A 13,969-nucleotide genomic window follows, 5' to 3' on the forward strand; every position below is an offset into this window, starting at 1 on the left:
AGATATAATTGTTCTTAGGTGCAGGGCTGTACTAAACCAAGCCCTTGGATATACTCTCTAGAGACTGAAAAAGTTAGTCTGCTACGTTCACAAAGATTTCAGTCTCTTGGTTCATGGTAATAAGTGTTCAACTTGCCAATTGCTCTTGAAGTTTTGGAGTTGATTTAAGGCAAGCGTTACGTATACCCAAGTTGATGGATACAGCAGTTTGAAGGACTATTAAGTAGACCATCAAAAAAGGATTTGTAAATATTAATCCATTTATTATGAATGTACATAGGACACTGTGCAAACAAAAACACATAGAATCAGTTGACTGGCTGACGTGGCTGCAAATGTAGAAGGCTGTTTATAATTTGCCAGTGTAGCACCACTTGGATTGATGAGAGATGTATGCAGCTGGCTATATGAGAGTTAGCACAGCTGGAAGAATAAAAAGATTGTGCCCAAACCCTGCTGGGTGACAGGGTATAGATGTTTTAACCATTTGTTCTGACAGTATCTTTATCTTTAGAAAGCATACCAGGATGTAAAAAAATACATATAAGCAAACTTGCACATATGATTGTTTTCGTAGGGTAACTCAAGAAACAAAATGGACAAAAAGATTGTCCATCTTAAGATGGACTAATGAAATGAAATAGTAATGAGGGATAAAGCCTAGTCAATTGAGACCAACCAGACTCTATCCCTGTTGATTTGCTTACCCCTCTGAAATATCACTTGATTTTAGAAACACCAACTATTGAACTTCTGCTGCTGACATTTAGAATAATTAAAAATGGGCAGGCTAAAGATTTTTAAAATACGTATGACAACAAACTGTGTGTTAAAGGATGAAGCACAAATGTAAACACTAAGAGATGTATGTTAATGTATTCTCTTGGTTTCAGGTTCTAGGCATCCAAGTGAAATGCTTCCATGAAATTATCACTATAGGTTATAGAGTCTATCGCTCTTATGACCTGCCATGGTTTAGAACATTAAGCTGGTAAGTAATTTAAAGCTGTTTCAGATATGAACATTTGACTCTTTTCTAAAGTTTGAAAAGGAAGCATCCTGATTGGTCAGTATCACACAGTTGATGGTATAGATTGATTTCTGGAGGAAGATAAATAAAAAGAATGTAACTGGATTTTGAAAAGAAGAAAATCACCTGTAAGTCTCCCATCCCAATGCAACTATTTTCATTTCTTTCAGTCTTTGTAGAGATACTTTATATCTGTATATATCTTCCTCTTTAAAAAACATCATATTGGACACATTTTTATATCCTTTATAATGATAATTTTAATAAAATTTCATTTTGTAAAATGTTATAAATATGCATGATTTGCTTTATTTTGCCTCAGTTGACATGAGACCACACACAAAATTAGATTATCTCTACAAAGAGTGATAGATGAGATACGAAAATAGTTGTGGGTTTTCTGTTTTGTTTCTTGAGTGGCTTATTCAAGGGAAGGAAAGCCTAGGATAAATAGCTGTCTCCTTCCTACCCTCACTGGCCCACCTCCCTGTAGGCTTTGGGGACAGGGCAGGGATGGGGTATGTATGTGGAGGACACAGAGAGAGGAATGATGGCTCCTAACTTTGTTGTTCCTGGTTTGATCTTGTCTTCAGGCCTGGGACCCCATGACATGCGACCTGGAGGGTAGTTGGAGGGAAGAGTAAGACTCTTGGAGGGGGCAGTATAAGGCAACCTTATAAGTAGCACTGGCAATTACCAGCCCATGAAATATTGTATATGTACAAATACATGTAAAAATTAGTTTAAAAAGTCATGTGATTTTAATATTTAAAGTCTTATATATCTTTACAACTTTTTAGCTAGGATTTTTAGTTATTAAGACTTTTATCAGGAAACATGATAATATGATTATTCATTATTAACTAGCCATGCCTTTGAATATAGTTTTAAGATTATTATCAGCCAGAGGGTCCAGTGTCTTAAGAAAACAAATGTATCACCTTTGAGGTTTAAAGGGGTCAAAAAATAGTTTCTTGGTTTTGGTAATAGCTAATTTTCCCTTATAGCAGGTTTTTCTCATGAAGGGCAAAATATATGGGAAATGTTAGGTAGATTAAGCAGTTAGGGAACAATTAAATGCTAAACCATGAAGGATTGATTGATTCTAGGTATAGGAGGAAAAAAAACTAAGGATGGGCTCCAGTGATTGTAGAAGTCTTTATGGAGAAGGTGAGAAACAAACTATCACTTGAAATAAAGACAAATTTTGGATAGAAAAGAGTGTTCTGGATTGGGGAGGACACACTCATCAGGTTCTAGATGGGGAATGGAGGAGGCACATGCCACAGATGGAGAGACTTTTCCTGGGCAGAATAATGGGGAAAAAGTTGGATTGGTGGGCTAGAGTAGGCCTTGATAGCCTTAGAGAGGAGTCAAAGACCGTTTCCATTGTAAGAGAATGGAAAATGGTATTACAGCTAATAGAAATGAGAATACTTTAACTTTGAAAACATTGGGATCTGATTCAGCCCATGACAACTAGAAGGGAAATTGTTCCTTTCCTCCTCTGCTCTCCTGACCACCTGGAACTCTGCTCTTCAAAGGAAGAGGGAGAGAAGAACTCTGAGGCAGTGTCTCTCAGCCTTTTCCCCTGGCTCACACAAGCTGCCATCAGCAAAATGTCACGGTTGATCCATCAAAGGATGGATCCCTCCTAGAGGGAAAGGATATACCAGGACAGAGCTGGGTGGAGGGATAGGTGATTACACAGTGTAAAGAGGTTTCTCTTAGAGATTTTTACCTGCCGCTTGCTCCCATCACCCACTACTACTTCTTAAGAATCACTGTGCCACTGGAATCCATCTGTTACATGGAGGAGAGGAAGAAAGACACCAGTATGCACAGGGCAGTGAAGAGAGAGGTCAGAGGTTAAATTACCTCTTTGTGCTTTCCCCTTTGATTTTCCTTAAGGCAGGTGGGGGTTTGGCATAGGATCTGCCATATTAAAAGGCTTTAGAGCTGTGAGTAGTTGGGAGTGAATTTTCATTATAATCAGTACTGAATGTGTGTATCTGTGTGTGTCTATGAGAGAGAAAGAATGTGTGTGTTTGTGTATGTGTAGCATTTTTTACATTGTTTCCCAATGTGTCTGGCATTAGATTTTGACCTAAGTAGAGGCATGAGCTATTTTCAGTCAATTTTTGTTGATGGATACATTTGGAATTGAGTTTAAAAGCAGAAAAACATGTTTTGGAATATCCTAAACCTGCCTACTTAATTTGGTTTTTGATCTTTGTGGGATCATCAAAATGTAGAGAATAGTCTTTTGAGTTTCACAGGGAAAGAAGGCTTCGAATATAAAAAAGGCTAATTGTTTTTGAATTATAGGTACTTTCTACTGTGTGTAAACTACTTTTTCTATGGAGAGACTGTAGCTGATTATTTTGCTACATTTGTTCAAAGAGAAGAGCAACTCCAATTCCTCATTCGCTATCATAGATTTATATCATTTGCCCTCTATCTGGCAGGTAAGGAAAATAGTATTGATATGTTGCTAGTATATGTTACGTGTTTATTTTTACTTCATGTGATTTAAATTCACAACCTTCTTTGTTACATTTTAACCCAGCTTCTCTTTTCACCTGTCCTGTGTATAAAGCTGTTTCTCTCATTGTGGTCTTAAATAGCAGTTACTCCCTAATGTGACTAATAAGAAGTACAGACTCATTTGTCCACAGATTTCAAAATTTCCTTTGGAAATTGTAATAAAGAAGCTTTTTAATATATGAATTGGTTGTTAACCAAGTATAATTTACAAATAAATTTTTGCATATATCTTGCTTTATTCGTTCCCAGGAAATAGTGTTCATATAGAATTAATCAGGGTATTTAGTTTTACGGACATGTTTTATTTTATATTCTTTATATACATTTATATATATATATATATAAATGTCATATGCATATTTGTTTATTGTATAGTATTTTTATGATTTTATTTTTAAAGATTGGATTCATTCTAGAGACAAGGGAGGGAAAGAGAGAGCATGTAAGGGGTGGGGCAGAAGGAGTGGGAAGAGAGAGGGAGAGAGACTCTCAAGAAGACTCCCTGCTGAGCACAGAGCCTAACTCTTGGCTTGATCTCAAGATCCTAAGATCACGATCTGAGCTGAAATCAAGAATCAGACGCTTAACCAACTAAGCCATCCAGGCACTGTCATTATTTTCATTTTAAAGGAGGATATGAACTTTGAGTTCTACTTTAGCTCTTAATAGTTACTGTTGTAGTTCTTAAGAGTTTTCCAATAAATAAGTTCTCAGTACAATTTTGGAAACTGAATACAACATGGGTTTTCTATTTCTCGTTAAAATAGACATACGCAGAATATATGAGGAAGTGTGTCAGGTTCTCTAGAAGTATGTCATTTTATTCAGTTGTTATGTTGTTCCTTCAAAGTGTTCCCGTTTTAATAAAGCCTTCCTCAGATCCTGGTCTGATTTTGTTTCTGAATCTAGAAAGTCAGAAAGTGAAACACAATCTGAAATGATAATAGTAATTTTCAGAGAATCATTTTTGGGGTAGGAGGAACCTGCATTTTCTCAAGAGTTTTCTTCTTTTTGCATTCAGGTTTTTGTTTTTTGTTTTTTTTTTTGTTGTTGTTGTTGTTTTTGCATAGTCTAGTTTTCTGAGTCTGTTTACTATATTTTTAAAAATTATTACTAATACATCTAAAGAAAGTACATTCTTAGGAAAAGATATTGAAAGGTATTCCTGTTCTTTCAAGGGCATAAGAAATTACTCATTTTAGTTCTTCAGTTTTAAATTTGAATTAGTTTAGAAGAATCATGATGACAGAGAGATTATTGATGACCAATACCAGCTAAGATTTGGGAAAGAAAAACACTTGACTCTGATTCTGTGTTTATCAAAGCACATATGTGACATTTTTTTCTTGGTAGAAACTTTGAGTGTTTTATCTCACTAATCAAACCAGTGCACTGATAAATGTAAGGTAGATATTGGGATGGATTCTTTACTGTTATTAGAGAGAAGAATACAGTGCCTTCTCACTTTATATATAGACTGGCAAGACTTTATTGGTATTTTGAATTTTAAAAACAGTTATTAGCAAGAAATATGTCTGTAGTGGCTTCTGCTGCTGAACCCAACAACTTTATGTTATTTCATAAGATCATTCTTGTACTTGCTGATAACAAAGTTATGATTAATGAAAATATAAATCATTCATAGCATTAATAGATGTCTAAGAAAATAAATTTTAAAATACAATGCAAATAGCAACCCTGCACCCCACCACTTACAGACTTTTTTTTTTCATTTTTTTAAGTAATATTCCCATTTCTTAATTTTTTATCAGGCATTACCTATTGACTTCCTATTACAACCTTTCTCTCTTCTCCATACTGTTTGTTATTGTCATTGTTGACATTGTTAAACAGATACCTAAAATATCACTTACTGGGGATCCAAATAGTGTCTGTGATTACATTTCTATTCTTATACAACTTTTGTTTTTTTCTTGAACTTAGTAACTGCTCCACCTTCTCCTTTCCACATCTACAAATTTTCATGTAGGAATCCTTAATTTCTCTTCTGGGTCTGTTCAGTGTCTATTGGTAGTTTTTTTTCCATGTTCACACCAATCCGTGTATCAGTTTTTTTTCTTTCCTTGAGACTCACTCTGTTCTAGAAACTCTGTAGTACTATTGCATTTGGACTGTCTGCTTGTAGGCCTCCTGACTCAGTATCCTGATTTGGCCTCCTCATTTCTTCTATCCTGCATCTTCCAGTTTCTGGGTTGACATCCTCCAATAGTTTCCTGTGAAATGCACTTGGAAGATAAATGTTTTATGTTCATATGTTTCTCAAAATATTCTCACAGTTGACTGCTTTGGGTAGGGCTTGCACTAATTACTAGTAGATTTTTACTTAGTACTCTTGTCTAGAAATCTAGGCCTTAGACTTGCCTTCCACTGAGTCTTTTCTGCTCAGTTTTCTCTAGAAAGTACTATTGGTCCCTGATTTCTCAGGTCTGCTAAAAGTTATCTAGTCTGTTCTCCTTTTGCAGCTGTTCCTCTTAAGTTTTCCTCAAAATGTCTTCAGTTCTCCTCGCTCTGTGGGTTTTCACCTTAATTAATTAATTAATTTCTCTCTCTCTCTCTCTCTCTTTCTCTCTCTATTTAAATTAGTCTCCACACCCAGCATGGGACTTGAACTCAGAATCCCAAGATCAAGAGTCTACTGACCAAGCCAGCCAGGCATCCTCTCACCTTGATTTCTTTTAATGTTAATTTAGTGAACTGCCAGGACAGATTTTAAATAAATGCATGTGATCAACTTGCATTTTAAGGCAGAAATCCTTAACTAGTTTTTCTATTTTTTCCTTTGGCTTAAAACAATTTATTCTTTTTTCTCTCCTGGTTGGCTTGGCTTCTCTGGGCAGCTCTCTTATGATTGCAGTCAGGTGGAAGTAGTGCTCATCATTTCAGTCTTGACTCAGCTGGATTGAGGTAGCTCACTCAGGGCCATAGTCTGTGCTGGCCACTGACTTGAACACACACATCTGGCCTCTTGTTGGGGCTTGGATGTCTTAGAGCACAATGGCTGGGTTCTGAACAGGGAGAGTGCCAAAAGCCAAGTGCTTCAAGAGTCCTTAGGTAGGTTGTGTTTGTTTTTGTTTTAATGAGATTTTAAAGATAAAAACCTAATACAGACCCATAGTAAAAATCTGGACTAAAATGGAGTATTGTGAAATCTCCCTCCTGCCTCACAGCCTTACATACAATCTCCAGAAACTGGCCACTACTGTTGGAGGAAGTTTCTGAGTATTCAAGCTTATATGTTTATATCCTCTCCACCCTCATTTTTAAAATACAAATGAGTATACACTATTCCTTAACTGTTTGTTCTTCCAGTTAATGCAGTTTATGGATGATTTTATATCAGCACATCTAAACCTAGTGCATCTTTGTTAATGTGCATACTGTAATACCGGAGGTAGAATGTGAGAAAATAGGGTGACTGCTATTTCCTTTTCTTACTTTCCTTTTGGAGTTTGTTACAACTAATATTTGAGAATAACTGTTCCCACTGAGTTGGTAAAGAATTGAATTTATTTTCTTTGTTTTATTTTACATGTAATATATACTCTAATTTTTAGTAATTGCTTCATACATTAAACTTTCTGTTTTTCTAAAGTAAACTCAATGTCTCTTTTTTTTCTGATTAATTTCTTGCTATTTTAGGCTATTAGAATCATAAAAGCTCATTGCAAGTCGTCATTTTTTCAGCAAACATGTGAATGCTTTCCAAATGCTAGGTACTGTGAATGATTTAGAGGACAGAGAGGGAAATAAGGCTGATAGGGTGCCTTCCATGGTCTTGAAACTAGTGAGACACTAGTCCCCTTGTGCGCTGCTGAAATGTGAACAAGGACCTCTAAGCTCATGAAGGGTAAGGAGAAATCTGCTCTGCTGAAGACCATAGAAGGCCTTTGAGAAGAGATGGCAGGTGTCACGAAAAGTAAAGAACAAGTAGGCATTTGCTAAGTGGATAACGGTAAAGGGCATTCGAGGCAGAGGAAGCAGCTGTGCAAGGCTTGGAAATGGGCGAGGATTGTGTGTTTGGGACCAGAGGCAAGCATTAAAGGTTGGAAAGGTGAGCAGGAGCCACATCTTGAGAAGCTTTGTGTGTCATAGGAAGGGTTGGGACTTTATCCCTAAGAAACTATTGGAAGATTTTAAGAGGTGATATAGCTAGATCTGTAGTAAAGTGAAGGATGGATTGGGAGACATTAATAGGATGAACAAACAGGAAGCTGTTGCTGTGGCTCATGCTAAATACAAGAAGGGCCCGAGCCATTGGGGTTTGTATTTAAATACGAAGAGGGTTGGTTATACATAAAAAAATAAAAATACTGTGGGCTGATCCCAGAAACCAACTGTGCTTTATGACAGTCTATGAAAAATTGTTTTTGTATTCCATATATTATTGGCTTAAAATGTACTTTTTGTTGAGCTAATCATGTATTTACATGTAGTTGTAGGAAGCGACAGAGCTATCCCTTATGCACATGGCCTAGTTTCCACCAATGGTAGTACCTTGCAGAACCATGGTACAATATCACACCAGGATATTGACATTATTAGAGTCCTGTGAATGTAATTTCCTAATGCAACCTTCTTAGGAGCTACTGGGTTAAATGATGAAACGTCAAATATACATCATGCATAATATTCTGTATCTGTTACCATTCTACATGTGGCCTAAATATGGTCCTGTGAGACCATAAACAACCTTCTCTGTGTCTCTCCCTCTTTTTTTATTTATTATTTTTTTTTATTGGAGTTCAAATTGCCAACATTTAGCATAACACCCAGCACTCATCCCGCCAAGCGCCCCCCTCAGTGCCCATCACCCAGTCACCCCAACCCCCTGCCCACCTCCTTTTACACTACCCCTTGTTCGTTTTCCAGAGTTAGGTGTGTCTCATGTTTTGTCACTCTGTGTCTGTCTTATGTTTTTAATTCCTAGTGCCTAGTGCAAGGCCTGGCATTTAGGTTCCCAATACATATTTGATGCACAGTCAAGAGGCTGAGATCGTGCACATTCATATACAGTGTTTTTCAGAGATATTTTTTCAGCATCAGTGTTTTCTTTGCTGAGTCTTGAGACCCTACTGGTGATTCTTGAAGTGGTAAACATTTCATGGGCTTAGTCTAGCAAATGGAATTTGACTTTAAAACTGGAGTGAGGAAATAGAAAGTATGCTTTGTCGAGGTGTGTGTGCCTTTCTCTTAAATGATTCTGTGAGAATCTTTGGAATTCTTTTCATATAACAATATTCAAAGAGTTCTGTCAGAATTTTAGTTCTGCTGTGGTCAAATGACTTTGGAAGGTATAGGTCTTAGCAGATTTAAATAGCAGAGACAGCCCATGTTCTTTCACTGATGCGGAGTTTTGTTAAAATAGAATACGGGTATCTCCAGGTCTGACTTCCTCCCCACAACCCATGAGACTAAGTGACTTATCTAATATCCTACAGAACGACTCACTGACAAAGACCCAGAAAATCATTCTGACATTTAGATAATTTTGTTGTAAAATGAATTTGCCTGATGGCAAAAAAAAAAAAAAAAAAAAAAAAAAATCAGTGAGACTGAAGGTTATAAGGCAAACATTTTCTCTAGAGTCTAGATAATTTTTTAAAAGATATTGGTAATTTGGATTTGAGGCTCTTTAGGAACCAGAGCAACCGTGTGATTATAAATGAGTAATGTTGAGTGAATAAGCTTAGAAATGTTTGACTCTTAATATTATCACCTTAACATCTATGTAGCCAACCAGTGACATGCATGTTATTTTTAGTTGTTTTTGTTTGTTTGTTTTTCCTTGTGTATGCATGGCTATTTTGATTTTTTTCAAAACCCTTAAGGAGAAAGTACAACTTGAATACTTTGAATTTGAGAAAATCAATAGACATATGAAATTAAACTTAGCTAAAATGAATACATAATTAAGAAATTTTCTCCCAAACATCCTGTATATCTTATTATCTCAAAGGATGTTGATGAAATCTTTAGAAAGATGTCACAAATAACTGTGCACAGAGGACTCTACCTCCAAAACTACACTTATAGTTTTGGAGTTAAAGACTATTAGACTCTGTGCACATGTGCCAGTGTCGTTCTACACTTTAAACCCAACATGTAGATTAATAGAAAACTTCTTTATCTTAGCTAGCATAATGGTTGGTTTGTGTGCCAATTTCTACAATGCAGATTCATTTAAGACTTCTTAAAAACTCCATCATGGTATAGTGTCTCAATAGGGGCCACATAATGCAGTGTGTTTCTGAATTAACCTAACATGATATCTGAAATGTTTTGAAAAATATAGCCACATGGAAGATTGAAGAAGAGTCATTAAGCTCCAGTATTTAATCCTGGGCCAGTCTTAATGTCTGTGTCTTGAATTAAGGACTATGTGTGTTTATTGAATTAGTTGATTACCAATAGTAAATTTTAAAAACAACTTCATTAATTTATGTTTTCTTTTTGACTAGATTTTGAGTTCCTTGAATGGGAATACCTGTCACATTCATTTTTTGTGTCTAGTATATCGTTAGTGCTCAATAAATATTTTTTGATTGTCCATTTTTCTGAAATTGCCTCTATCCCATCTTTTGGACTTCTGAATATTTTCTTTCTCCTTTACTTCTCCTGACTCCTTTAGAAATCTCATTCTTTTTTGTTCTTTTCAAATATACCTCTCTTTAGTCTATTGGGTAACTGATCTCCTGAACTCCTTGGGAGCTCTTTGATATACTAGACAACAGGATGTACACATCTTCAGACAACACTAGGCACAGGGCTGTGTACATAAATGGTGATCAGTAATAATAACTAGACATAATTACATAATAAGAACTGTAGGTTAGGAAACTTTTTCAGTGAATACTCTTATTTATAATACTTATATCCTATTTTTTTTTTTTTTTGGAAATGTAACAAGACAGAGGTTCATTGTTAATTAGGAAAAAAGAACTATGGATCCAAATGGATGAAAATTTTCTTTCCATTAGATTTATTGAAATATAGAATAATGTATTTTTACACATTTAAACATAAAATATATACATAGCTATATGGTTGTGAATGAAAAAGTAAATTTATGTGTTTCTTTTTCAGACTGTTTTTCTTTAAAAATAATATTCCTTAGATGTTCTAGGAAAACACCTTACTTAGGCCTTCCCCAAATTAGAAAATTATGTTATCTTAATGTATCTAGAAGTCAGACAATTATATCCTTTATTAAAGCACCCAAGAAGCTGAATGTTATTGGTGATTTAACAGTAAAATTGGATCAGGTAAAAGTGAGTAGCCAAGACTGTCCTCGATAAAATCACCATTAGGACAATACTGAATAATTCTGCTAGTAATTTTGTTTCAAGAAATGCTTAAGGGTGAATGGTATTATATGACTTCAGAAATGAGAAAACCATACATGTGAGAGCAGTATTCATGAAGAGGTAATTCACAGATAATGATGTTCAGAAGTTCCCAAGGTCATGCTGGGAGAGTCAAAGGGGTCCATTTGCGTGGATTTGGAGGTTTCAGAGGCATCGGACTTAGCTTAGCTCTTACCCCATTTGCCTCTGCACCAATTCCAATTTCCATTCATTTCTAACTATGAAGCAGTAGCATAAAACACAGAATTTACATTATTATTTGAGCCACAAAATAAACCTGCCTGTTATAGAATAAAAACTTAAAAGCAATGATTTTAAAGAGGTGTTTTTTTTTTTTTTCTTTTTTTAACACTGCTAGTGATTTCAAAGCCACCAGTAAGGTCTCAAGACTCAGCAAACTCATGTTTTTTGTTTTTTTTTTTCTCTCTACCCCCTCCCAGTTTCTTTCTCTGTCTCAAGAAAGTGACAGATGACTTTCAGTTGTGCTGCATTTGAAAATGTTCCCATATTTCTTTTGCAGTTCAGTCAGATTACTCTGTAGGTGACAAATAGGAGGTGAGATGGGATCTGGGAACCAGTATGTATTCTCTTCCTTTGTCATTATCCTTTACATTGGTGTTTCAGATTAGCCTTCAGAAAATAGGTCATGGAAGCTGCTGGTTGATTTTTTGCTCTGGTCAGAGTAGTATGAACCTTGCTTACTCTGGTGGGTAGAATTGCTTTGGTAAGTATTACTTGTATGTATAAAATCTAGCATTTATTTCATGTGGGATAACTTACCTGATAATTCATTTTCTATTTTGGAGAACTCACTGTAAAGATACTGCAGAATAGAATGGATGGATACCTATTAATCTGAAATTAAACTTTGTTTATACATTTGCAATATCTACCTATGTAAAAGAATATTTCTCTTTAGAAGTTTACTGATATATTGGGCAAAAAGGGCTTCCTGTTGCCTCCCATTATTTTTGTGTATGATTATTAAATTTCAGTTAGGTAGACTTTTTATTTAGTATAATGTCATTGTAATAAATTTGTGGGATATAAACATAAACACAAAGCACAAACATTTGCTTTTATAAATCTTTAAATTATTAAGAGTGTTGTATTTTACTACAATTATTATAATATGGTTCTGAGAAATTTCAAGTCATTCTTAACCTGAAACTTACTGATAATGGTTTATGGAACTACATGACACTTGAGAGTCAATAGGATCTGAAGGTCTAACTGTTTCCTAGCCCTGTAATTTTCAGTCAATTAATAAAGTCCTTTGTCCATTTTTCTTCACCTGTAAAATGGAGATAATAATAGATATGTTCATTATGGGGATGTTGGAAGCATTAAATAAGTTAATATTTGTAAAATGTTTTAGACAAGAGCCTGGAACACAATAAGTGTTCACTAGATGTTAGCTGCCATATAATTATTATTAATTTTCCTATTATTGTAGAGATTGAAACATTCTATACATGTACACTTAATGGATTGATACAGCGAATAAGTTTTTTTTCATAGTGATATTTTTTTTTAGTTTAGTTGATACAATATTACATTAGTTTCAGGTGTACAACATAATGATTTGACAAGTTTATACATTATGCTATGCTTACCACAAGTGTACCTACCATCTATCCCCATGCATTGCTATTACAATATCAGTGACTATATTTTTTATGCTTTTTTATGATTTACTCATCCTGTAACTGAAAGCTTGTATCTCCTACTCCCCTTCACCCATTTTGCCCATTCTCCCACCATCTCCCTTCTGCCAACTGTCAATTTATTCTGTATTTTTAGGTCTGGTTCTGTTTTTTGTTTATTTACTGATTTTTTGTTTTTAGATTCCACATATGAGTGAAATCATATAGTATTTGTCTTCCTCAATCTAACCTATTTCACTTAGCATAATACTCTGGGTCCATCGGTGTTGTTGTAAATGGTAAGATCCCCTCTTTTTTTATTCTCAAATAATATTCCATTATATATATATACTACATCTTCCTAATCTGTTTGTCCCTTGGTGGACACTTAGGTTGCTTTCATATCTTGGCTATTGTAAATAATGCTGCAATAAATATAGGGTGCATGTATCTTTTCAGATTAGTGTCTTTGTTTGGATAAATACCCAGTAGTGGAATTATTGATTCATATGGTTTTTCTATTTTTTTTTAATTTTTATTTATTTATGATAGTCACAGAGAGACAGAGAGAGAGAGAGAGAGAGAGGCAGAGACATAGGCAGAGGCAGAGGGAGAAGCAGGCTCCATGCACCGGGAGCCCGACGTGGGATTCGATCCCGGGTCTCCAGGATCGCGCCCTGGGCCAAAGGCAGGCGCTAAACCTCTGCACCACCCAGGGATCCCTGGTTTTTCTATTTTTAATTTTTTGAGGAACCTCCATACTGTTTTCCACAGTGGTTGTAACAATTTACATTCCCATCAACAGTGTATGAGAGTTCTTTTTTCTCCATATCCCTGCCAACACTTGTTATTTCTTGTCTTTTTAATTTTTGGCCATTCTAATGGGTATGAGGTGATATTGTGGTTTTGATTTCCATTTCCCTGATGGTTAATGATGTTGAGCATCTTTTCATGTTTACCATCTGTGTGTCTTCTTTGGAAAAAATGTCTATTCAGGTCCTCTGCCCATTTTTAAATTAGATTCTTTGTGTTTTTGATGTTGAGTTATAGAAGTTCTTTATGTACTTTGGATATTCACCCTTTATTGGATATATCATTTGCAAATATCTTCTCCCATTTAGTAGGTTGCCTTTTGTTTTGTTGATGGTTTCTTTTGTTATGTAAAAGCTTTTTATTTTGAGATAGTCCCAGTAGTTTATTTTTGCTTTTGTTTCCCTTGCTTTAGGAGATACCATCTAGAAAAATGTTGATGTGGCTGATATCAGAGAAATTACTACCTGTGCTCTCTTCTAGGATTTTTATGGTTTCAAGTCTCACATTTAGGTCTTAAGTCCATTTTGAGTTTATTTTTGTGTATGGTG

At 35.3% G+C, this 13,969-nt stretch overlaps 1 protein-coding gene across 1 annotated transcript in view; it reads left to right on the forward strand.

Annotated features, from left to right (window-relative positions):
- CDS1 (CDP-diacylglycerol synthase 1) overlaps nt 1-13,969 on the forward strand; it is a 67,552-nt gene that overhangs the window by 31,198 nt on the left and 22,385 nt on the right. Inside the window, exons 4-5 of the mRNA XM_025425721.3 lie at nt 894-991; nt 3,359-3,498. Of these exons, the coding sequence (XP_025281506.1) occupies nt 894-991; nt 3,359-3,498 (238 nt within the window). The remainder of the gene's footprint in view (nt 1-893; nt 992-3,358; nt 3,499-13,969) is intronic.

This window comes from Canis lupus, chromosome 32 (genome assembly GCF_003254725.2).
Source record: "Canis lupus dingo isolate Sandy chromosome 32, ASM325472v2, whole genome shotgun sequence".
Lineage (NCBI taxonomy): Eukaryota > Metazoa > Chordata > Mammalia > Carnivora > Canidae > Canis > Canis lupus.